A 26,294-nucleotide genomic window follows, 5' to 3' on the forward strand; every position below is an offset into this window, starting at 1 on the left:
GGAATTACTATCCTTCACTGAATCATTAAGTGGTGCCTAACTTATGCCAGTTACTGGGAATTCATTTGAGACTGCAGTGCTAGACTTAATTTGGAAGCATTTCTTCAGCTAATTCAGAACTATTAAGGTGAAGATAGTTCTTGAATTATAAGCCAGAAATTTCTCTACTATTGGTGTGGCTTTATAGAAAATTTCTTGATTTGTGTAGCAAGCTGTGTGTGCTTTTATGTTCTGATTCCTTAGGCATTAAGTTCCTGAACAAATTATAGTACCCATTGGCTATAAAAGGAAGCAGATAAGCTTATCAGTTTGGATGAATAGTGGCTAAGCACAGATTTGACAAGCAGCATGAGTATAGCTTGCTTGCTTGAGCCAGGCCTCCGGCCATGCGGTTTGCTGTTTATTTTGGAGATAGTCTCCGGAACTTTTCTGCCCAGGCTGCCTTGGAGCAGTGTCTTGAGTAGCTGGGATTATGGGCACAAACCATTGGTGCCAGGTATGTATGTAGGTTTTGAAGGGAAGGGATGGGAAACGCATACTGTTAACTTGTGGGAACCACAGTTCTTGTGAATTCTTGAGGAGAATGCAGCAGTGGTAGCTTCATTTATACCATGTAAACCTATGGATTTATTTCACATATCTTTCAAAGGGCAGAATTGTTTGGTTGTAAACTCAACTTTCTCCACTTGTAAAAACTAACCAGAGGGGCTGGGAATGTGGCTTAGTGGTAGAGTGCTTGCCTAGCATGCCTGAAGCCCTGGGTTCGATTTCTCAGCACCACATAAACAGCCAGAAGTGACGCTGTGGCTCAAGTGGCAGAGTGCTAGCCTTGAGCAAAAAGAAGCCAGGGACAGTGCTCAGGCCCTGAGTCCAAGCCGCAGGACTGGCAAAACAGAAAACAAAACCCAAACGTAGAGCCAATGAGCTTTAGGTGTAGGAAAGAACTGTCTGCCATGTGCTTATCCTCCATTTGGAGGATGTTTTGTGCTTATCTTCAGTTTTCAACCAGACTTTTGACATAGCTATATTGCGGCATGTGCATCGTACACTGTCCCAGGGCCCTGTACTTGGAAATGCACACTGCTTTCTTTTTCATCTGCAACATTTAGTGACCACACGAAAATTGGAGGTAGAAGGGACTTAGTTACTGAAGAAAAGACTTTCCCTCCGCAAGATTTACATTGCTGATCTTTTTTGGGTTGTGGGGCTTGAACTCGGGCCTTGAATGCTGTTGCTAGGCCTCTTTATGCTCAAGGTTAGTGCTCTGCCACTTGAGCCACAGAGCCACTTCTGGTTTTTGAGTGGCTAATTGGAGATGAGTCTCACAGAGACTGTTCTGCCTGAGCTGGCTTCAAACCGTGATTCTCCAATCTCAGCCTTCTGAGTAGCTAGGATTGCACGCTTGACCCACCTGCAGCTGGCTTGATATTTTTGTGTTTTGATATAGGGTTTTATTTTGAAGTTCAGGCTCCCAAGCATTGGAATTCCAGCTATACAGTACCATGGCCAGCTCTACTTTCAGTAACACTTGGGAATATACCAGCATAAAACACTAGTACATGTAACATTTGAAGTTCTTACAAAACCAAGTGAACTTCCACTGACAAAGTGTTTTCTTTCCTCCAGTGGTGTAATCTGTTTTCCATCAGTGACTAATGTGTTCCCATTCATCCTAGAACTTATTTTGCTCTGAATCTAATTATTCTAATGTGCCTGGTAGGCAACAGATCAATGAGTCGTTTTCAGGACTTATTTTGCTTTCAAGGAAGGAGCATATTAGAAATAAGCTCAAAAGTTGGCCAAAGAAAAAGCTGTATCTGCTTTTCTGTCATGGCTTGCTTTTGTAAAAGTCATAATTTTCCCGTTAGGAGGAAATAATTTGGAATCAAGGTGAATGTTGCCAACTAATGTGGAATTGCAGCAGCATGGGGACTGGCCAGTGAGCCCAGGATCTTCGGATTTGATTTCAAATTAGGGTCCTATTCATGCCAAATGAGGACTCTGGCCCTGTGAAGTTTATCTGTGACATCAACTTCAGTTCTGCATGTGTTCAGTCATGAAGATGTGAGTCCCTGACCTGTCTGCTTTTTGTTCATAGGATCAAGTGAGGTTACAGATTATAAATCCCTGTGTAAATACTGTGAGGTATGTGAAGGAAGCCAGGGCCCAAGGAAGGAAGAACGGAGGAGTAGAAGAGTATTTGACCTGGAAACCAGAGAAAGAAGGACTTTGTTTCTTGTCTGTTAAGAGTTTTGTATCTGCCATCATCTGGTTAGGTTACGCCAGAAACCTCCTTTTTGGGGAACCGTTTGCCCCAGTTGGCCTTGAATTATGGTCTCCCTGATCTCAACTTCTGGAGTGGTTAGGCGGGTGGACGTGAGTTGCAATGCCCAGCTTGAAGAAATAGTCTTTAAAGGACCATAAAAGCAATATAGCAATATTCAAGTGAATTTTTTTTTTAAAGAAAAGCTACCTGTAATTGATTCCTTAGCCTTGGTTTAATATTCTTAACTTACATTGATGCTGGCATGCTGATGTTGCTTCTCCCCCGAGCTACTTCACTAGATGGAGCCTCTGATGGCAGAGGACACAGCCCCCCTGCTAAGAAGGCCAAGGAAAGGCCTCTGGATCAGAACCCAGCACACAGCAGTCTGTGGTCAGTGAAATGAAACCAAGCAAAGCCTTTCCTCAGCAGCATTCGACACTTGGAAAAAGCAGCACCAGGCTGTGCCTTCTGCAAACAATCCATCCTGTCTTTTTACCACCCTGCCATTGCAAAACTCAGCACTAGCCTTGTTCTAGAAGCTTCCTAGTGTCTCCGTCCTCTCCAGGCCAGGATGCCTGTATTCATTCGGTAAGCCAGTCATTCTTAGAGGTAGGTAGCAGTCAGTGCGGACAGCTCTGTCATCCTGATGCCTACACTCAAGTGGGTAGCACAGGGCGAGACAGCAAGCAATCCCACTCAATCCCACTTGGGCTTCTTCCATTTATAAGGCCACTAGTGTGGTTGTGAGCACAACACCCTCATGACCTCATCCAGTGGCTCCCAGTGGCTCCGTTTCTACATCTCAGCATATGATGTTAGAGAATTAGTTTGCAACACAGCACACAGCCAGACTATATATTCAACACATCTTTAAGAACTTCAAAACATATGCAACACGTCTTTACATTTTTTTTTTTTGATTTCACAAAACTGAAACTCTACCCACTAAGCAAGAGCTCTTATTTCCTCTACTCACTGGAAGCCACCCTTCTAGGTTGCCCTTCTAGGTTGTCTTTTTAAAAAAAATTGACTTTACTCAAGATACACATACCTCCTCTGTTGTGACTGGTTTACTTCAGTTAGCATTGCATGTAGAGCTTCCTTCCTATTGTGCCATGTTAGAATTGCCTTTTTAAGGCTGAATACTGTATGTAAATACCGCATTGAGTATATCTGTTGTTCTTCCAGAGAGGCATGACGGGTTGTTTCTGCCTCTTGGCTAGTGTGTATGATATGCTAAGAACATGGTACATAAGTACAAGATGATTTCCAGGTTACAGTGTGGATAGACTGAAAAGCCAAGAGAAGCAAGAGAACCCCCATTGGGTCTGTTGGAATTCAAGTTCATGGTCATGCAGCTCAGGCAGCCCCTGGTTTTAGAAATAACCTGGTTCACACGGGCCTTTCCTTAGACAGGCCCACCATCCGTATACATTCTGGGAGTTCCTTGAGGGTCCCCTGGGCTGATCAGGTGGTCCAGTCAGCTCTGTGCTGCGGTCCACACTTCGGGGAGAGGAAATGGAATATAGGGCGAGCCTTTTGAAGTGACTGAGCAGAGGCAGTTCTAGCTCACAGGGGGCTTTCTGGGAGAGATGTATGTTTGGTTTTCTATTTCTGGTCATAGAAAATCAAATGTTTGTGAATAGTTGAGACTGGGATGAAAGTTTTCCTTCATGCTGCTAGCTAGGATCTGCGAGCGGGGGCCCTTCTCCCCTGGCTCCTTTATTTGCTGACTGGAGAGAAAGGTGTGTCGTGTGGGAAGCCAGGCTTCATCCAGCCCTGCGCCTGCCTGGTGCTCCAAGCCGAGCCCCAGGCCCCCCCCCCCCGCCCCCCACCTGGCCGGCCCCCCTGGGAGCACTGGGCTAGGAGGGTCGGGTCCAGCAGGCTAGGGGCCTGTGGGGGCCTATGCTCAGGGTCTCACCCAGAGGGAGGCAGTCACCGACCCCCCCCCCCCCAGCCGCGGGGGGCCGGGGGCGCGAGCCGGGGCTGGCCGTGACCACCGCGCCGCTGGCCGCCTGGCCCCAGACATTCCGCCCGGCCACTGGAATGTGTGGACGGGGCTCCCTGTCGGCCTTGGGCGGGTCTGGGGGCGGGGGGGGGGAGCCCTCGAGCGGGATGTAGGGGGGGGGGCGCTGGTGGCCAGAGAGGGGCGGGGCGGGGCGGGGCCGCAGGCGCGGGAGCTTTAAATCGGCCCCGGCGGGGAGCTCGGGCTGAGGTCCCGGACTGACCCAGTGGGTCCAGATCGCCACGCGGCGGACAGAACCTCGCCAGCCCCCCCCTCCCGGCACCTCCCGGGCCCCCCGAGCCCATCATGTCGCTCCTGACCCCCTCGTGCCACCTGCGGGGACTCCTGTGGCTCTGGCCGCTGCTGCTCTTGCCGCCGCCCGCCGCCCCCGGCCCTTTGGACCGTCCCGGCATCCGCATCCGGAGGCCGGTGACCCGAGGCCCCGGCGGCAGCCCCGGGCGCAGCCCTGCGCCCGCCAGCGAGACCCATCTGGGGGCCACCCGCGATCCAGGTAAAGTTGGGCAGGGTGCCCAGAGCAGAGGGATCCGAGCAGGAATGGGGTGGGCGGCAGGGGAGCCTCTGGCCTCCACCCATCAAGCGATCTGCATCTCAGAGGGGGCTCCGGAGAAAGGATCTCCTCCCCCAGGGCCCTGCGCGGTGGAAACTGGGGTTCAGGGAAAGAAGGGGAGATGCCCACGCAGGTGCCTGGGCTAGCGTTTGGGTCTCCTGAAGCTCGACGCCTCTTTCCACGGCGTGGGCAAGGAGCAAGGGCACACGTGGGCCCCGATCCCGGTGCCTCTCAGCTCCGCCCTGGTCCTCATCCCTTAGTTCACCTTCACCGGACCTCTTCAGAGATTCTGCTTTCAGTTCTTTCCACATCCCTCTTCTGCCACCCCAGTCTGCGTGGGCACCCTTCTCCTCTCCCCACTGGGCCCCGGGGGCTGCCTTAGGACAACCTGGGGCCTGGCAGAGGAGAAAGTCACTAGGAAGGGTGAAGGGGGAAGCCTTCTGGATGGGGTTGACCTGTAACCATCCTGGTATCACCCTTCTTCTGTTGGGGGGGGCTCTCTGCTTAGCTGACAGGTCCCCCACACACCCTGACCCATGCTTGCTTAGATCCCCAAAGACGTAAGCTTCCTTGGAGTTTGCAAAAAGCTCCGGGTTTATTAAACTCAAGGAGCCCAGCAAATCAGTGTCTCAGCCCCGAATATACTTCGTTTCCAAAAGTCTAGCCTCAGTATTGCTTGAGAAAGGTTGACGAAAACCATGTGCTGGGTGTGGCATCTGTTCCCATCTGACCATCAAGTTTGCCCGGTTGGTTTCTATGGTTTCTTTCCTCCTGTGCTTTCCTGAATCTATAGCGCTCAAGGGCCTCTTTTGCTGTCCCACCCCAGTATTTGAAATGGTAAATCTGCAATAGTGAATGCATGGCCACGGAAGCAGGCAGGGCCAGGGTTCACAAGGGGGAAGCTAGCAATTGTTCCAAGTCAGGAATCGTGGTGGGGGGAGAGGGGAGCCTGCTTTTTCCAGAAGTGGACTTCCCTCCAGGCCTCACCCACCTCTCTTGGGAGGGTCTGGGAGATGGAGCTGAGATTCCCGTAGGGGTGACCATGTTTCCTTTAAGCTGTACCAGTCCTTGGCTACCTGAGACCCAGACCTGATCTGAAGTAGGAATTCCTTAATAAACACCATCGTGCTCTACATTCCCAAAGTGTGTTTTCACTTGTTGAATTTTGTTCCAGGCTTATTATTTCTAGCAAGACTGAAAATTGGCAGCTGGCTGGGCGCCAGTTGGCTTGAGCCTGAGATCCTAGCTACTCAGAAGGCTGACATCGGCTGGGAATATGGCCTAGTGGCAAGAGTGCTTGCCTCGTATACATGAAGCCCTGGGTTCGATTCCCAGAAGTGACACTGTGGCTCAAGTGGCAGAATGCTAGCTTTGAGCAAAGAGAAGCCAGGGACAGTACTCAGGCCTTGAGTCCAAGGCCCAGGACTGTCAAAAAAAAAAAAAGAAGGCTGACATCTGGAGGGTCTAGGTTTGGATCCATCTTTGGCAGAAAAGTCTGAGAGACTCCATGTCCAAACCAGCAAAAAGCAGGGCTTGGAGATGTGGCTTAAGGGGTAGAGCACCAGCCATGAGCAAGGAAGTCAAGTAAGTACTAGGCGCTGAGTTCAAAACCTAGTACTAGCAAAACAACAAGAAAAATCTTTCAGGAGATTTGGATAGTCACTTTCTTTGCTCGTGAGAGCCAATTGCTCCTATGCAGTAAATGGTGGTGAGAGTAAAAACCATTAGTGCCCTTGCTGAAGGGGTTCAAGGCACGAGGCACAGAATTGCCTACCATCCTGAGCCTTACCCCTGTATAAGCTCCCTCTTGCTGCTGTAACAAAGGACTCAATTTAGTAGCTTAAAACAACACCAGCGCACAGCTTAACATTTGACCCTTTTCTGTTGCTGTCTTCCACTTGGATTTTTATAATTACATTGGATCCACGCAAATCATCCAGAAATACGTCCCTTCCTCAAGGTCTTTAACATCAAGTTACTTCTTTCTTACAAAGTAGCATATGTGCATGTCCCTGAGGTTAGGTCTGGACATTTTTTGGGGGGGGAGGGGATTATTTTGCTAATCACAGCTCCTGTCCCTCCGTCCATCTGAATAGAATCAGAGTGAAAAACAAAGTGGAGAAGGAAGGAATCTGGTGGCTCAGTTTCAGTGTAAGGAATTACAACACATTTAGCAACTGCCCCAAAAACACAGAGCTGTGGTTTGTAACAATGCCCCTGGGGGTCAGTGAAAGCATAGTCAGTTACAGGTTCCTATCACCCTGTTGTTTGGTTCTTTCTTTTCTGATTTTTTTTATTAAGTAGTTCTAAAAAGAGGTTATGAGTATATGCATCTTCCTCAATGTCATCACCACTTTCATTTCTCCCCTCCCATCCCTACCCTCAAGTTACTTAGTTTGATTTTTACCTAGTGTACAATGATTATAATGACTGTGCTTGCTCACCCTTCTTCCCTCCTTTTGTGTGTTCCTCCCCTGTTGTTTCCCCCACCCCCCCCCAAAAAAACAATGTTTCTATTTTTCCTTTTGGGTGTGTATGTGTGCTGGTACTGGGGCTGGGACCCAGGGCCTGGACATTGCCCTGAGCTTTTTTACCCAAGTTCTACCACTTGGGCTACAGCAGCTCTACTTGCAGCTTTTTGGAAACTAATTGCAGATAAAAGTCTTACAGACTTTTCTGCCTAGTGTGGCTTCAAACTGAGATCCTCAGGTAACAGCCTTCCGAGTCGCTATGATTACAGGCGTGAGCTACTGGTGCCCACATGCTATCACCATGTTTTATTTTTTTCTTTTACTCTAACCATGAAAAACACATGCAGACTCATATCTGGGCAAGATTTTCTACAATAGCTCTTCCTTGTTTCTAATCTCGGGGAACCTTAAGGGATTTTGTGACATTCTGGAGTTGTTTTTAGAAAGAGAGCTTTGTAATTCCATTTTTTTTTTTTTTTTTGGCCAGTCCTGGGGCTTGGGCTCAGGGCCTGAGCACTGCCCCTGGCTTCTTTTTGCTTAAGGCTAGTACTCTGCCACTTGAGCCACAGCGCCACTTCTGGCCATTATTTATATATGTGGTGCTGGGGAATTGAACCCAGGGCTTCATGTATACAGGGCAAGCACTCTTGCCACTAGGCCATATCCCCAGCCTGTAATTCCTTTTGACTTAACTAAATATACGACATATGGCATATTGCAGGCTAGTGGCTCAAAGTCAGCCCTTAGAATGTTTATGGACAAATGAGATAATGTTGATTTTTGTGGTGGAAAATGTTGCTTCAGAAAGGGCAGTATGGTGCTTGGGAAAGGCCCAGGGGCTGGGAGTCAGGAACCATATTTCTCCACTTTCTAGTTTTTTCTCCTTCCTGAATGTTAGGTGTATCACCTGTTAGATGGGAATGAAAACAACCTCTTCACCTCCTCCTTCACAGGGTCTTTGTGTTGGCATCTGAGCTCAGTGACACTGAAACTGAGGCCTCCTCCTCCTCCTCCTCCTCCTCCTCCTCCTCCTCCTCCTCCTCCTCCTCCTCCTCCTCCTCTTCTCCTTCTCCTCCTCCTCCTTCTTCTGCTTCTGCTTCTTCCTTCTTCCCCTTTGCCTCCTCTCATCTCCTCCTCTTCCTCCTCCTCCTTCTTCTTTCTCTCCTCTTCCTCCTCCTTCCTCTTCCTTCTTCTATAGTACTAGGGTTTGAACTTGAACTTGCTAGGCAAGAGATTCTCCCTTTGAGCCATACCTCAGCCTCTTATTTATTTTATACACAGATTGTTTTTCAGATAGGATTTTGAATTCTGCTGGGGCAAGTGACTGGCTTTGATCGGCCTGTTTTAGGCTTCTCATCATAGTCGTTACGGCAGGCCCATGCCATCAAGCCCTGCTCTGAGTTGAGAAGGGGTCCTGTGAAGTTTCCAGCTTGCACCGCCTTGAATCATGGTCCTCCCAGTCTGTCTCTGGAGTAGCTCAGATAACAGACTCCAGCCGTTTGTGCTGGCTAAAGTGACACCTAAGGTGTCCTCCAGGCAGTGGAATAAAACCAAGAGAGTAAAGTCAGCTTTTAAAAGACAACCATGTAGTGGTATAAGCCCCGTTCCAGACAAGGCTTTCCCTTTCATACGTAGCTGAGCCTAAGAATCTGTGCATCTACCTTCTCCCTGCTTACTGTGTACATTTCCTTCTCGTCATAGTATCAATGTCCATCCTTTCATCAAGAAAGGAAAGAGTTCTGATGGACATTTCCTAAGGACTCCATTTCTACTTAGTAAGGACTCCATTTCTAGTTAGTACCATGCCTATGCTATGATGTGTGTGTGTGTGTGTGTGTGTGTGTGTGTGCATGTGTGTGTGTACGTATGTGTGTTGGCCAAAAGGGGGAAATGCCTTAGGAAAGAAGTATAAATAACGGGCTTCTTTCATATCTAGCCCTGACTTGTAGGAGGGATTCTGGTGGTCAAGGCAGGGGTGTGTAAATCGAGTGGAAGAAAGTAGAAAAGGCTGGGAATGAATAGAAAGAATCTAAGACATGATATGTTGCTTCAGTGGAGTGCCAGGTCCTTGTATGCAGGAAAGACGTGGGGAGACTGTGATCCCAGGGCCCCAGGGCCACACAGGTAGTTCCTCAAAAACTAGTGAATGAGTCCATGAAAGAGAGTTAGCTAAGACAGCAGGTCAGACACCAGGTCACAGTCTGCTCCTTAAACAAGAGGTGCCCACAAGGTTAGATGTGCAATAGACATGTGTCACATTGAATCCTTACCCCAGTTGCCTCAGAGTGCCACGGTAGGAAGAAGCCAAGGAGTCAAGACTGGGATACATTTAGTCTTGGAGTCCACGAAGACCTTGAAGGTAAAATCTCAAGACTCAGGATGGAGTTCTAGGCAAAATTTGGGGCTCAGCCAACATGAAGGTGAGGTATTTGGGCAAACTGCACACGTGTGAATTCTCAATGCAGGGTTCTGAAGGCGTTTGATGTTTTTTGTTTTTATATTTTGTACCCACCCTGGGGCGTGAAGTCAGGGGCCCCGCACTGTCCCTGAGCTCTTTTTGCTCAAGGCTAGTGCTCTACCCCTTGAGCCACAGCTCCAACTAGAGACTTTTGGTGGTTAATTGGAGATAAGAGTCTCAGGGACTTTCAGATCTCAGTCTCCTGCATAGCTGGGATTACAGGCCTGAGCCACCAGCCCTGGGCTGGCTCAGGTGTTTTTGACACTCAAAGGGAGAGTTCGAGTTTGGGTAAGAAACCAGGCAGAAGGAGCCCTGGAATTAGGAGCCGGGTCCTGCCCTGTCTCCTGAATCCCAAGGTTCTCCGGGAGTATAGATCGTGCGGTTTCTGGGTGAATTCTGATCATGAGCTCCCCACATCTTCCTTGGCAGGCATTTGCAAGACCAGGCCCTTGGACTTGGTGTTTATCATCGATAGTTCCCGCAGTGTCCGGCCCCAGGAATTCACCAAAGTCAAAACCTTTGTGTCGCGGATTATCGACACCCTGGACATCGGGGCGTCGGACACGCGGGTGGCGGTGGTGAACTACGCGAGCACGGTGAAGATTGAGTTTCAGCTGCAGACCTACTCGGATAAGCGGTCCCTGAAGCAGGCCGTGGGGCGGATCGCGCCCTTGTCCACGGGCACCATGTCCGGGCTGGCCATCCAGACGGCCATGGAGGAAGCCTTCACCGTGGCAGCGGGAGCGCGGGGACCCAGCTCCAACATCCCCAAAGTGGCGATCATCGTGACCGACGGGCGGCCCCAGGACCAGGTGAACGAGGTGGCCGCCCGGGCGCGGGCCGCGGGCATCGAACTCTACGCCGTGGGCGTGGACCGGGCCGACATGGAGTCCCTCAAGATGATGGCCAGCGAACCCCTGGACGAGCACGTGTTCTACGTGGAGACCTACGGGGTCATCGAGAAGCTCTCCTCTCGATTCCAGGAGACCTTCTGTGGTAAGGGAGCGCATCTCTCCTTCCAACCGGCAAGGACCCTCCCTGGGTGTGCAGAAAGAGGGCTTTGTCCTTTGGGGTAGAAATTTTATGGAAGATTGAACTCCATGCGGTGCCTTTTGGGTGTCTATTTCTTTCTTTCTTTCTTTCTTTCTTTCTTTTTTTAAAACCAACTTAAACACAGGGCGTGGGTTTGGAAGTATAAAGGTGCATTGTATATAACTTGGTTTGCTCATAAAAAATCTTCGTGTTTGCATTAGAAATGTGAAGGCCAGGAAATACCCAAGCTAAATAACCCTGCTGTTTCCCTGAGGAGGCCAGAAAAAAAAAAAAGAAAAGAAAAAAATAACTCCCAAACACCCAAACTGAAGACATCTCTCTCTTGTCTTCTATCCCTACCACCATGTGGTGGGAATATATATATATCTCCATCTCTAGATTTAACAGGACTCTGCTTGTTCTGCAGAAGGGCTGTGGCAAAGGCAGCTCTCACAGACTACATTCCAATTCAGCATGTCTCTACTCTAGGAAGCACTCAATTTCAGATTAGACTGCTTCTCTATTTATGGAACTGAATTAGGGACTGGGACCATTGCGTTTGGGTTCACTTGTGAAATACAGAAGCAGATTGGAAAAAATCATTGTTACTCTTTTAGACTGTTCCTTCTTTAGGATGGAATTTAAATACACACGTACTAATTTCACTAGATTTTTTTTTTTAGCATGAAATTAAGGAGATGTCTGGGTACAAACTTACCTTGTGCTAGGGTTAAATTTTTGTTCATTAATTTATTTGTAGTCCTCTTCCTTTTTGTCATTTGGAGATGACCTTTTGAAGCCCATTAGAGAATAATCGGAACAAGTAGGGACAAAAGTGGAGTTTAGGGGCTGGGAATATGGCCTAGTGGCAAGAGTGCTTGCCTTGTATACATGAAGCCCTGGGTTCAATTCCTCAGCACCACATATATAGAAAATGGCCAGAAATGGCCCTGTGGCTCAAGTGGCAGAGTGCTAGCCTTGAGCAAAAAAGAAGCCAGGGACAGTACTCAGGCCTTGAGTCCAAGGCCCAGGACTGGCAAAAAAAAAAAAAAGTGGAGTTTAGCTGAATTTCTAAACGTACATAGCGTTTTCTGCTCTAGCTAACTTTGAACTGCAATCCTCCTGAGTTGCTAGGATTACAGGCGTGAGCCACCAAAGCCCAGCCATAGCCTTTTCTTACCTAACACATTTCACATTTGTTTATTCTGCATGGATCTGTGGATCAGTAATGACACCAAAAGAAGAGTAGTTCCAATCATTAAGTAACATTCTAGGGTGAGGGCGAGACAAGCCAGGGAGCCAATAACTACAATCTAAATTCAAGGAGACTTTATATCTAAATGAATATGAACCCAGCAATCACCAGTTGGTTGGGAAATGGGAGACAGAAATTTGGCCTTGGGCCAAGAGTGGCCTCATCTCAGCCAGACCTGGCTTGGATCCCCTTGCCTTTCCCGTCCCAGGACATGGGGCCTACCTATAATGTCTTTGGCTTTGGAGGAATCTACTAGGAATTTATTGGGCTCCAAAACAGAAAGCGGCTTTCTTTCTCCTAGGAAAACCCCTCACACTTGCGGGTGAGAGCTGTCCCATCAGGATTCGGGTCTGTGGCAAAGTTGGGTGTCTAAGGTAGCCCCTGGGGCTGGGCTTGAAGGCCATGCAATAACAAGTGGTGGGTGGCAATCTCTACCCCTTTATACAAAAGACCTCCCTGTCCCGGGGAAAATGCCCTCTCTATGGAGGAAAGACTGAGGGGCAGCTTGTTGGAGCCAACAGGTTGGAACCATCATTCCATGAAAAGGCCTTCTTGGGGAAATGTTAGTATTGTCCTGTTGCCAAGGGCAATGGAGGCCCGGATACCTGCCACCCCAGTGCCAGCCTCCTCTAACAGGCCTCCTTGATGGCTCAGAAATGACTAAATTCATTGATTCGTCTTTGAAAACACATCACTAGGACATGAGAAATCCAGTGAGATAGAAGTGGTTCCTGGAATAGAAAAGATGGAGACACAATTTAGCTGATGTAATCTCTTTCTTTTTCTTTTCTTTCTCTCTTTTTTCTTTCTTTCTTCCTTTCTTTTTTCTCTCTCTCTCTCCCTCCCTCTCGTCCTTCCTTCCTTATTACATTTTTTATTTATGTAGTTGTACAAAGTTTCAGTTCAATTTGTCAGTTTATGAGTACAGTGTATTTTTTTAAATTTTTTTTCTTTTTTTCTTTTTTGGCAGTCGTGGGGCTTGGACTCGGGGCCTGAGCACTGTCCCTGGCTTCTTTGTACTCAAGGCTAGCACTCTGCCACTTGAGCCACAGTGCCACTTCTGGCTGTTTTCTGTATATGTGGTGCTGGGGAATCGAACCCAGGGCTTCATGTATGGGAGGCAAGCACTCTTGCCACTAGGCCATATCCCCAGCCCAGTACAGTGCATTTTGATTAAAGCCAGTCCATTGTTCTCCCCAACTCTCCCAACCCTACCCAAAGTTACATATGTACCTGGAATATTATGACTGTATTTGCCCACTTTCTTTTTTAAGTTTTTGATAGCATACCATTGTAATATTTCCATACATATACATAGTATGTCTCCATTCAGTTCCCCTCTTCCATCAATCTCCCTTACCTCTCCCCACTTCTAAATCAATTTCGACATCTCTAAATATGTTTTCTAAACCTATTTTCATACGTGCAACATACCTGCATGGACCACATTTGCCCTCACTCACCCTTTCTTTGTCCTCCCTTCTCTCGATGATATCCATCCCTACCAGAATCTGTTTTAATTTCCTATCATTCTTTATTCTTTTTAATGTACATGCATAGTATCAAGGGTTTTCACATGATAATTCAGATACAAATATATTATATTTTAATCAGAAGAACTCTATTCCTCTCCTTCTCCACCCAAGCCTCTTATTGTTCTTCTTTTTCACCTGTCTATATTTAGCATATGACTTCACTGTCCTTGTAGATACCAGCACCCCAAGTTGCAAACAGATTCCTGTGCTCAAGAACCCATGGTGCATATGCAGTAGGATATTACTTGAATCATTTGCATATTCAAAATAGGGAACACAGCTCAAGTCTGAGTGAGTTCCAGGCTGAAATATGCTTGCTGCATGTAAATTCTATTCAGGTCCAACATATAGAAATCTTGGATCCCGCCCCCCCCCCCTCCCCCCCGCCCGCCCCACGTTTCTGGCTGAAATAGGGCTACTTGCTCACTCACGCACAGCACCTCAGGCAGTGTATGCCATATTACTGACCTCCCATCTCTCATGGTTAGGAAGCGAAACTCTTTCTTGTGGCTATGTGAATAAGCTAAATAAACACCAAGTGGCCTGACCAATGGAAGTGGTTGGTTTCAGCCACTCCAAATTCAAAATTCAGTATCTCCTTTGAGAAAATTTACAGCAAGATCTATACTTGTAGCGACATTTCCTGTAGAAGAGTACTAGAAATCCTAAACTAGAAGTAGAAAACAAATAGCTAATTTCTATAGGAAATATAGAATCAGAAAGGAGCCTGGAGATCAGTGTCTTTCCCAGTGGGAGAAAGTATGTATGTGAACTTTCCAATGTGCTAATCCCTCTCCCTGTGTCCTTCCTTTGCACAGCTGTGGACCCGTGTGTGCTGGGCACACACCAGTGTCAGCACGTGTGCATCAGCGATGGGAACGGCAAGCACCACTGCGAGTGTAGCCAGGGGTACACCCTGAACGCAGACAGGAAAACCTGTTCAGGTGGGGCCTGCGCAGGGGAATTATGGGGGGGGAGGGGCTTCTCTCCAGGGGTGGGGCTGGCCTTATGATTTCACTCTGTCTCCTTTGAATCTAAATGCCTTTTTCTGTTACTGTTTGGTCATCAACAGTTTTCCATGGAAGGACCATGGGAACTAAGTGAGGTAACAAGTTAGCCTAACACAGCCTTAAATAGGAAAAGGAGGTGTTGGCGGGAGAGGAGAGAGAAAGGAGCTGAGAGTCTTCTTCATCCTCTTGAGGAGCTGGCATCTTTCCTGGGTTTTATTTAATGAGATACAAACATCACCTCTTCTCTGTGAACATATATCCACAGGGGCTGTCCAAGTAGAGGGGAATTTAGAGAGATCCTTGCTCCTGGTTCATAAATTCTCACACAGAGTCAACAAAGAATGGAAATTGGGGGCTGGGAATATGGCCTAGTGGCAAGAGCGCTCGCCTCGTATGTATGAAGCCCTGGGTTCAATTCCCCAGCACCACATATACAAAAAATGGCTCAAGTGGCAGAGTGCTAGCCTTGAGCAAAAAGAAGCCAGGGACAGTGCTCAGGCCCTGAGTCCAAGACCCAGGACTGGCCAAAAAAAAAAAAAAGAATGGAAATTGGGCTCTTTTATTTTATTTTTTGGGGGGGTCTGAGGCTGAGACTCAAACTCAATACCTGATGCTTTTGCTCATTGGCTAGCCACCGACTGAGCCTTATGCCTCCAGCCCTATCGTTCTATATTTTTATCCTAGAAGAGTTTCTGAAAGAATGAAAACATAAAGATTATTTAATACAACCTACCCACATTATATAAAATAAAACTGAGATACAAAGAAGGGAAAAAAACATGCATATTTGGTGGGCCTATGAATGAAGGAAACAATCCCAGACAGTCAGCTCCAAACTGGATCCCTGCCTTCCACTGTGATCTGCTCCCTTCATCAGCTCTGTGTGTGTGTGTGTGTGTGTGTGTGTGTGTGTGTGTGTGGTGTACGTGTGTGTATGTGGACGCATGTGCATGCCTGTGTGTATGTGTGTATGTGTGTATGTGAGAAATGTGGCCTGCAATGATTTATCATCTACTTTCCGTGTGCTCACATTTTTTCCTATTCCATCTTTTGATAGCTGTTGATAAGTGTGCCCTGAGCACTCATGGGTGTGAACACATCTGTGTGAATGAGAGAAGCGGCTCTTATCACTGTGAGTGCCATGAAGGTTATACCCTGAATGCGGACAGGAAAACATGTTCAGGTGAGTGGCTTATCTACCTACCAACCCACCTACCTACATAGCCACCAGTGTTAGAAAGACAGGCCACATGGGCTGGGAATGTGCTCTGATTTTCTCCCTTGCCAAACATGGGTCTCTCTCTCTCTCTCTCTCTCTCTCTCTCTCTCTCTCTCTCTCTCTCTCTCTCCTTCCTTCCTTCCTTCCTTCTTCCTTCCTTCCTTCTTCTCTCTCTGTCTCTCTGTTTCTCTCTCCCCTCCCTCCCTCCCTCCCTCCCTCCCTCCCTCCCTCCCTCCCTCCCTCCCTCCCTCCCTCCCTCCCTCCCTCCCTCCCTCCTTTCTCTTAAAGTAGTTTTGTTTTGTTTTTGATGTGTCTTCCCATTTTTGTTTCGTTTGAATAGTTAGGGATACTCACATGAATGTGTTACATGTGTAAATGTGTGGCTCATTTCCTCTTGGCCCTACTGGTCTTTCCAAATGCTCAGACAATGTAGTAATTAGTAACAATTATCACCCCACAAACTGCTTATTGTTTATAAAGCTATGGAGAACCTTGTAGATGGTACCTTACTCAAGTGATCAAACAAAATCAAAGCCTATGATGAAAGTGACATCATTTATTAGCTATATATCTCACTGAGAACTTGATAACATGGCTAGGCTATAGCGCAAACCAGGATCATGAGGAACCTCAAACAAATACAAATAGAGAAACGTTTTTATTTCACAAAATAATTCTACAGTACTTAAAAAAAAATACAAGCTCATGCCTGTTATCCTAGCTACTCAGGAGGCTGAGATGTAGGGATCGAGGTTCAAGGCCAGCCCAGGCAGGAAAGTCTGTGATACTCTTATAGCCTATAATCACCAAAAAGCTGCACGTGGAGCTGTGGCTGAAGTGGTAGAACTGCAGCCTTGAGCAAAAAGAAAATCTCAGGGATAGCACTTAGGCCCTGAGTTCAAGCCTTAGGACTGGCACGGTCCCCCCTCCCCAAGGACTGAGCACATGGCATGGATATCAGAAGACTAGCTTAATGCAATGTCAGATCTGGACCAGAAAAAAGGGCATTTGTAGAATATCAGTGAAATTTGAATTAAGTGTATAGATTTGTAAATCTTTTTTTTCCCCAAACCTGGGGCTTGAACTCAGGGCCTGAGCACTGTCCTTGGCTTCTTTTTGCTCAAGGCTAACCTCTACCACTTGAGCCACAACACCACCTCTTGCTTTTTCTATATATGTGGTGCTGGGGAATCGAACCCAGGGCTTCATGTATACGAGGCAAGCACTCTGCCACTAGGCCATATTCCAAGCCCTAGATTTATGAATCTTATTGTACCTATGTTTTTAAATAATCATACTAATATTTTATATGTTGTTATAAATTTACTTTTTTTTGCAAGCTCTTTATAAGTCTGAGTTATCTCAAAGTGAAAAGTTAACGAGGCAAGCACTCTTGCCACTAGGCCATATTCCCAGCCCTCAAAATGAAAAGTTTAAACATTTAGAATAAAACGTTTTAAAATATATGAGTACAGCAGAAAGTGCATTGGATGGCAGTTTGAGCCTTTAGTTCAGATACTGGCCTGAAGCCATTGATCTCCAGGCTCATTTTCTTCATTTGTAAAGCAGGAGAGGGCTGACTTAGATGTTCTGCAAATTCCATGCTCTTCCAAGTCAAGTGTAATTAACCACATCACTGCTGGTATCCCTCTAAGTTAAGATAAGTACAACAAACCTAAAAGGAATTTATTTATGACATACCTTCATTATAAAACCCCTATATTAATGATTCTGAAATGAAATTGAAGAAGGTTGTGCATGCTGGACTTTTACTTAACTCAGTCCACCTCTAGTTGGAGATTAAAATAATGGGGATAGCTTTGAATAGCTTCCAGTAGGTTTTTTCCTTTTGTATATTTTTTAGCTGCCAGTAAGAACGTTTCTAAAGATGTTTCTATCTGTAATAAAGGACTTTTGCTTTTTATTTCTTTTCTCATGGACTTTTGTTTGATAGCTCAAGACAAATGTGCACTGGGCACACTTGGCTGTCAGCACATTTGCGTGAACGATGGAGCCGGAGCCTATCATTGTGAATGCTTTGAAGGCTACAGCCTGAATGCAGATAAGAAAACCTGCTCGGGTAAGGGCTACTCAAGAAAACTCTTTCAAACTTGACTCTTTCTGTGTCAAGAAAACTCTTTGAAGCTTGACTCTTTCTATACCAGTGACACCGACTTTCACTTTGCCCGGACAGAGGTTTTTTCAGGCAACTTAAACTTTCAGACATTCTGCCATCCTTACACACTAAGCCATGCCCCGCTCAGAGGGAGGTGAGCTCACTGGCTTTTCCAAACACAGATCACTTCAGAAAATCACTAGGAAATGAACAGGGAGTGGTGGTGGGGGTATGAAAAAAGTGAATTAAATATAGAGGCCTTATCCAGGAAAATTTTATAGCCCTACACAGTGGGGATATTTTTTAGCAAATAGGAGAGGAAGTCTGCTGGACAGTAACTATTTGATGTGATCGGCTGAACTGATCTTTTTTCAGTTAAAATGTAGCCTGGAACTTTTCTGTAGTGTTAATCTTAAAACTTGATGCTTTCAGTAAAGGAGACTTTGTGAATGCCTGAATTAGACTCACACACATCTTCCAGTAAGTCTGAAGCAGTTTCTAGCTGATCAATCGTCATTCAGCCTGAGCCTAATGACTTGCCTAATGATCCCTAGCTAGGACTGCAAATCCTCATTAACTTGATTTAAACCTACAGGCAGAACAGGGTGGCATTTATACATGTCAAAACACTCCAAAAGGAGAGAAATTCCTAGCTCTTGAGGTGGTGTTTAGTTTGGGCATGTCGAATGCTATTTAGATTTCACATGTCTTTTCCTCTCCTGGTGGAACTCTGTGTGAGGATCTCACCAAGGAAGATGAAGAAATCTGGGTGCTGGTGACTCATGCCTGTTATCCTAGCTAAGGTGGCTGACCTCTGGAGGATTGCCTGTCCACTCAGATCTGCCCATTGCAGAAGCTGTCACGAACAGAAAAGGTTGAGCGATTCCATCTCTAAACTAACTAGCAAAAAGCCCAGTTGGAAATGTAGCTGAAGTGGTAGAGCACCAGCTCAGCAAGCAAGCCAATCAAGTGTGGAACTCTGAATTCAAATCCTAGGACTGGCAGCAGAAAAGAAAGAAGAGGAAAGGAGAGGAGGGTAGAAGAGGAGAGGAGAAGAGAAGAGAGTAGTAAATATAGATGAGGAGTAATTACATATTGCCGGTTCCCCTCTTCCCCCGCCACCCCCATTCCTGGGGCTTAAACTCAGGGTCTGATTACTGTCCCTGGCTTCTTTTTGCTCAAGGCTAGCACTCTGCCACTTGAGCCACAGCACCACTTTCAACTTTTTCTATGTATGTGGTGCTGAGGAATCGAACACAGGGCTTCATGTACACGACACAAGCACTCTACCCCTAGGCCACATTCCCAGCTCGCTGGTTCCCCTCTTTAAAAGAATAAAAAATCAGGCAGAGTATGGTGGTACATGCTGTAATCCTAGCAGTGAGGATGGCTGAGGTAGGAGGATTATAAGATCAAGGTGCATCTGTGCTACATATGAGTTGGAGGTCAGCCTGGATTATAGCATGAAACCCTGTCACAAACAAACCCAAAAAGAAGTCACAACAAAAATACTGAGTACCTATTTTGTTCCTAAAGCTTCATTAAACGTTGTAAGGATATGTGTGCACACGCGTGCGCGCACACACACACACACACACACACATACACAGAGCTGGGCAGGGGATTGGCTTCCCTTGGTTTTCTCAGGGCATCTAGAGTAGAGAGAACTCACTCACAACTCGCTCCATCCCTGTAACTAACTGCTTCCAGCAATCCCAGGACATGGAGGACCTGAGAAAATGGAATCAAACCCCATCTGCAATGTCAATTGGCTAAAACCGAACAGTTTACTTGAAAAAAAAATCAAGCATTGAATTTTCACTTAAGGCAGACAACTGCAAGGCAGTACTGTCAGATACCTGTAGCCATATTCCTCAGTGCCTATTGTGGGCCACACATAGCAATGCTGACGTCCAGTATTTTGTATATATAGTAATGTCTTCAACTGCATAGCAACCTTAGAAGGAAATTGAGGCACAGACAGATAGAAAAACTTGCTCAGGTAGCAGAGCCAGGGTTTGAACCTAAACTCTTGCTCCCATGATTACATTTGCTTATAATCATTATGATCATTAAGATGCAAAGCTCTAGACAGCAAAGAGGAATGGAGAAGAAGTACAGAATGGTGGAAACGTTACATGTGCATTTTAAAAAAATGTGCTGGTCCTGGGGCTCAGGCTCAAACTCAGAGTATGGGCCCTGTTCCTGAGTGTGTGTGTGTGTGTGTGTGTGTGTGTGTGTGTGTGTGTTTCCCAATAGCTCTCTACCACTTGACTCTATTAATTAGAGCTCAGAGTCTCACAGATTTTCCTACTCTGGCTGATTTTGAACTGCAGCCCTCAGATTTCAGCGAGGATTACAGGCATGAGTCACCAACTTCTGGCTGTGTATTTGTTTATTGTTTCATTTAATTAATGGGTAAATACTTTCTTTCCTGCGTGGCTCCTTGTCAGTGGATAACAAGTGCGTTCTGGGTACTCATGGCTGCCAGCACATTTGTGTGAGTGATGGGGCTGCATCTTACCACTGCGACTGTTTCCCTGGCTACATCTTGAATGAAGACAAGACGACATGTTCAGGTGAAAACTGGCCCTTTAAGCCCCTTCCCCACTCTTTAAAAAAAAAAGTAATAAATAGCTATTTATATCACATCGAGTTAGCATCCTTCCAGTGGTTCTGGCTGTCTACAAAATTAAAAAAAAAATTACCTTCTGCCAGACATCTATCTTCCACACTGGGATCCTAGCTTCTCTCTTTTCTTGCCAATTAATGTCTGGATTTTTTTTCATAGTAAAATGTACAGAACATGAAACTTACTATTCTAATCATTTTGAAGCGTTCAGTCCTGTGATATTCAGTACTGTTCATCTCCAGAATAATTCCATTATCCCAAACTAAAACTAAGGCCTCGTGCAACACCGAGTGCTTGTTTCCCATTCACCTGACCCTTATGCTATTCTACTTGAGCTTGTTTTTTTTTTTTTTTTTTCTTTGCCAGTCCTGGGGCTTCAATTCAGGGCCTGGGCACTGTCCCTGACTTCTTTTTGCTCAATGCTATCACTCTGTCACTTGAGCCACAGTGCCACTTTCAACTTTTTCTGTGTATGTGGTGCTGAGGAATCAAACCCAGGGCTTCATGCATGCTAGGTAAGCACTCTACCACTAAGCCACATTCCCAGCCCATTGAGCTTGTCTTTTAAAATTTCTTTTCTAAGCCAACCACTGGTGGCTCATGTCTACAATCCTAGCTACTCAGGAGGCTGAGATCTGAGGATCACAGTTCCAAGGCAGCCCAGGAAGGACAGTCTGAGACTCTCATTTCCAATTAACCACAAACAGCTGAAAGTGAAATTGTGGCTCAAGTGGTAAAGCACTAGTTTTGAGCACAAAAGTTCAGAGACAGCGCCCAGGCTCTGAGTTCAAGTCCCAGGACTGGCTAAAAAACAAAACAAAAAAAAAAAGAAGAAAAAAGTGAAAACTATATTTTTAAAGAAAGAAACATCTTTTCTTTCTTAGATACTTAGGATGCTAAAAACTGAGGATCATGGCTTGAAGGAGAAAAGTCCATGAGACGATTATCATCAATTAACCAGCAAAAAGCTGGAAGTGAAGCTATGGCTCGGGTGGTTGAACACCAGCCATAAGCAAAAAGGCCAAGTGAGAGCTCAAAGCCCTGTGTTCATCCATTACCAGCAGGAAACAACAACGCCCCTTTGTTTCCATTATATTGACTCCTTCTCCTCCAAGTTCTGCAGTGTAGCCACAGTAGCTATTTGATATTCCAGGCACATGCTTGCCCTTTGCTCTCGCCTACTTCCCTCACCATGTTTTCAGATAGAAAACAAATGCACCGATTCAAGGAGAGCACTTAGGCCCTGAGTTCAAGCCTCAGGACTGGCATCGCCATCCCTGAGCCCCCCCCCCCGCCCCACGCCCCAAGGACTGAGCACATGGCATGGATGTCAGAAGACTAGCTTAACGCAATGTCAGATCTAGATCAGAAAAAAGGGCATTTGTAGAATATCAGTGAAATTTGAATTAAATGTATAGATTTGTAAATCTTCCCCCCCCCCCCCAAACCTGGGGCTTGAACTCAGGTCCTGAGCACTGTCCTTGGCTTCTTTTTGCTCAAGGCCAGCACTCTACCCCTTGAGTCACAGCACTACTTCTGGCTGTTTATGTGGTGCAGGTTGGGAGGTGACCTGTGGGAGCTGGGTGGTTAGGTTGAGATCGGAGCCCTAGGGAAAGAAGGAAGGGGAACTCTGTGTGGTTAGAGAACCGGAAATGAAGGGAAAGTGGTGTGATGGGAGCATGACTGGCCAGGGAAAAGGAAGTATGGCTTGGGACGAGTGTGGCCTAGGAAGTGTGGCTTGGATATTTAAAAAGGAGCTCCAACGCGATGAACATCCGGGTCACAGGGAAAGGAGTTCTTATTTCATTCCAAGGGCAGTGGGAAGCTGTTGAAAGATTTTAAGGCCATGGCACGACATGATGTTGTCTATATGCTTAGAGTCACTTTGTGACTCTGTGAAGAGGCTGGAGAAGATGAAGGGCGAAGGAGGAGTCCAGTGAGGACACCATTGTGGTTGAGCTCATGGTATTGTGCTTGCTAGGCAAATCTTCTGCCATGTAAGCCATACTCCTAGCCCTTTTGCTTTAGGCGTTTTTCTAGTAAGGTCTCACTTGGTCCTGGGCTGGCTTCAGACTGTAATCTTCCTACTTCTCTCTCTCTCCCCTGTAGCTGGGATTACAGGCGTGAAACGCCATGCCTGGCCCTCTCACCGTCTTTTAAAAAAAGTTTCCTTTATATCATGAATAATTTCTTGCAATCACAAAAGTATAGAGAAGCACATAATGAACTTTCATATGAGCATCATCCAGTGTTGACAATTGTAAACATTTTCCCAATATTTCTTAATACAATTTAGTGACATTAACATTCCAAAAGACTGTCTAGCCATTTGTTTTTATATCATTTTGCCATCTAAAGATATTTACCTTTAAGGAAAGTCTTGAAAATGGAAATGTTGAGCTGAACTTCAGATTTTCTGATTATTTTTTTTTAATTCAATGTATTCCTAGGATTGGGCCCAGAGACTTCATTTGGTAGGCAAGTGCGCTATCATTGGGCTGTGTGCTCAGCTGTTGATTTCTTACAATTTCTAAGTAGCTATGACATTTTGTGTAATGTCATTGTCTCTAGCTGTTGAAGAAGCACGGAGTCTCATTTCCACTGAGGATTCTTGTGGTTGTGAAGCCACTGTGGCATTCCAGGAGAAAGTTAGCTCCTATCTCCAGAGACTGAACACCAAACATATCCTTTTTGGAAGGTATTCTGCTTCTTGTTAAAGCCAACCTAGATACTACAATGGTACCAAACATTTCTAGACATTCCACAGGTAAGTACCTCCTTATTGGTTGGTTTATGATAAGCAGTAATAAAGCTTTTACAATCACTAAAACTCCTTTTTATTTTAAAAAATTTTAGTTGCATCTGTTTTATTTGCAAAACTTACAAGTGCTTACATTTTTGTATTTTAATTATTTAGCCATTTAATATGTGCTGTTATATATTCATTGCATCTTTATTTATTTTATTGTTATTACATAGGGGGTAACAGTTACATAAGTCAGCTATATAGAGTTCCTTCTTAGTGGCTTAGTACATCACTTGTGCACATGTGATGTTTATAGGTAAGAGCTACGTAACTATTTCCTTCCCTGGGATTTTCCCCTAGCAATAACAGAACTCCTGTGTAACAGTGATTATGCTATACTTCCTCACTATGGCCTCTGATCTCGGAATCTGTACAAGTACAGAACAAAGCAAGTGCATGGTAAGGCGTAATATCTTGGATGTACATGGTTCCACATGAGTACTCACAAAACAGATTCCAAAATGAAGCATGACACTGTCTTAGAAATGTTCAAAATCAGGTTTTTGGTTAAAGGGTTAACTTAGAAAAAGTACTTTTTCATAGTACAGCTCAAGTTAACTCGATTCCTATAAAACTTAGAGGGAACAGAGTTCAGACCGTGGCAAGTATAACCTGCGACGACGCAGGCTTTCAAGGAGGGTACGATCTTAAGGAATGAACTTCCAAATCTCTTGCTTAGGATACTACTTTCCCCATGTCTCGTCTCAGTGTTTCCATTCTCCCAACTATGCAAGTAAAACAGATCTCTCTTCCTGAATCTATGAAGATACAAACACAGGGTCAATTCAGCAACTTCATTAATTTAGACTTTATGAATATTGCTGCCCCACCCATACCACTGAGAAATGTCTTCCCAATCACATTTGGATGAGCAAAAAGATTTGAAGACTACTGAAGTGGTCTCATTTTATCATGATCTCCAAAGAACAGAATTTCTGAATTTTAGATTAGACTTTTCTTTTTTTTTTTTTTTTAGATTAGACTTTTCTTGAGAAAATAATTTTGTTCTTCTTTACTAATTTATCTTCTCTGTTGTTGAAGTATTTGAATGTGTGCTTGTGTTTTCTAATGTGTATAAATAAATAGTATTGGCCTTAACAAGAAACCACTCGATGACATTTTGGAGAAGTTGCAAGTAAATGAATATGGACAAGTACATCGTTAAATTAGTCAGATTTTTTTGGTATGGAAATACGGAGAATTTATGTGTTTAGTTCTTATCCTCTTGTTCACTTGTTTCTTCTAATGTTCCTCCCAGTGATTTGCCATTATTAATGCTTTGGTATTACTGGATAAATAGTATGAGGATTTTCTGAGAAGCAATATTATTTTTTAAGGAAATAAGTGTGCAGATCTTTCTCAAAAGCACACTTTAGTATCTCTATGCTATGACTGTGAAATGGTTGCTAGGAAGTAGAATAAAATGTTTAACATTTCATTAGCTACTAATTGAACCATTTGACTTTTCATTGTTACTTAAGTGAAGATATTCATATTGCTAATGGGGGCATCAGATTTATTTTCTCTTGATAGTATTTATAAAATGTAACAGTCTTATCATCATGAGTATAAGTTTTACAATGTAGTTACATATAAAAAACATATATGAGGGCTGGGGATATGGCCTAGTGGCAAGAGTGCCTGCCTCATATACATGAGGCCCTGGGTTCGATTCCCCAGCACCACATATACAGAAAATGGCCAGAAGTGGCGCTGTGGCTCAAGTGGCAGAGTGCTAGCCTTGAGCAAAAAGAAGCCAGGGACAGTGCTCAGGCCCTGAGTCCAAGCCCCAGGACTGGCCAAAAAACAAAAACAAAAAAACAAACAAAAAATATATGATTAAATTGTGATAATATAATTTAGAACTGTTCACCATTTAACACCTGATTTTGTGTGTATTTTTACTGAGCATTTTGAAGTTATAATCAAGGGATTGCAATATTAAAAAAAAACTATTAGCACAAAGTACTGTAAATGAACGTTCCATACCAACCTAAATTCATTCTGGCCTTAGATATATACAGCTAAAGAGCATTAATTATAAATAGGATGTTAAACTTTTTACCAAGTCCAAAAAAGAAAACTTGACCTTAAATTTACGTTATTACTTTGCTTAGGATCAATTCATAAATCTAAGATTGACTTGTTTAATGTCAGTAAGAAAGCTCTCAGATTTTTTTACTACTTATTTCTATTTTGGTTTGAAATTTTAATACAATAAAAGTTATTCTCTTTATTATTAATGTGATGCTTTGGTGATTTGTGTTAATTTTGTCTACTGAATATAGTTATGTTGAACTGAATTAGTAATTATTTTCAGTTTCATGTCAAAGGATAGAACGTGGATACTCTTTCTATATTTAAATCTCAGAAACGTTTTTTTCTTGTGGGTCTTGGGACTTTACACAGGGTCTAGGCACTGCCCCTGAGCTCTTTGCTCAAGGCTAGCACTCTACCACTTTAAGCCATAGCTCCACTTTTGGTTTTGGGGTGGTTAATTGGAGATAAGAGTCTCACAGACTTTTCTGCTCTGTCTGGCTTTAAGCTGTGATCCCCAGATTTTAGCCTCCTGTATAGCTAGGATTACAGGTGTGAGCCACCAGTGCCCAGTTTAAATCTCATCTTCTCGAGGTTAAAAAATGTAAGTTAAGCTAGGTGCCACTATCTCATGCTTGTAATCCTAGCTACTCAAGATGGTGAGATCTAAGGATCACAGTAGAAAGCCAGTCCAGGGAAGGAAAGTTCTTGAGACTCTTATCTCCAATTAGCCACCAAAATACTGGAAGTGGAACTGTGGCTCAAGTTGAAGAGTGCTAGCCTTGAGCAATAAATAAATAAGAGCCCTGAGTTCAAGCCCCCAGACCAGCACATGCATTAAACACACACACACACACACACACACACACACACACACACACACA

At 45.0% G+C, this 26,294-nt stretch overlaps 1 protein-coding gene across 1 annotated transcript; it reads left to right on the forward strand.

Moving 5' to 3' along the window:
- The first annotated feature begins 4,577 nt into the window (after positions 1 to 4,577).
- Matn3 (matrilin 3) lies at positions 4,578 to 24,926 on the forward strand. Its single transcript, XM_048352232.1, has 8 exons — positions 4,578 to 4,797; positions 10,198 to 10,764; positions 14,409 to 14,534; positions 15,658 to 15,783; positions 17,774 to 17,899; positions 20,389 to 20,514; positions 23,139 to 23,249; positions 24,483 to 24,926. The coding sequence occupies exons 1-8, from the start codon at positions 4,578 to 4,580 to the stop codon at positions 24,536 to 24,538; spliced, it is 1,458 nt and encodes a 485-aa protein (XP_048208189.1). The 3' UTR covers positions 24,539 to 24,926.
- The last annotated feature ends 1,368 nt before the right edge of the window (positions 24,927 to 26,294 follow it).

Source organism: Perognathus longimembris, chromosome 8 (assembly GCF_023159225.1).
Source record: "Perognathus longimembris pacificus isolate PPM17 chromosome 8, ASM2315922v1, whole genome shotgun sequence".
NCBI classification, from domain to species: domain Eukaryota; kingdom Metazoa; phylum Chordata; class Mammalia; order Rodentia; family Heteromyidae; genus Perognathus; species Perognathus longimembris.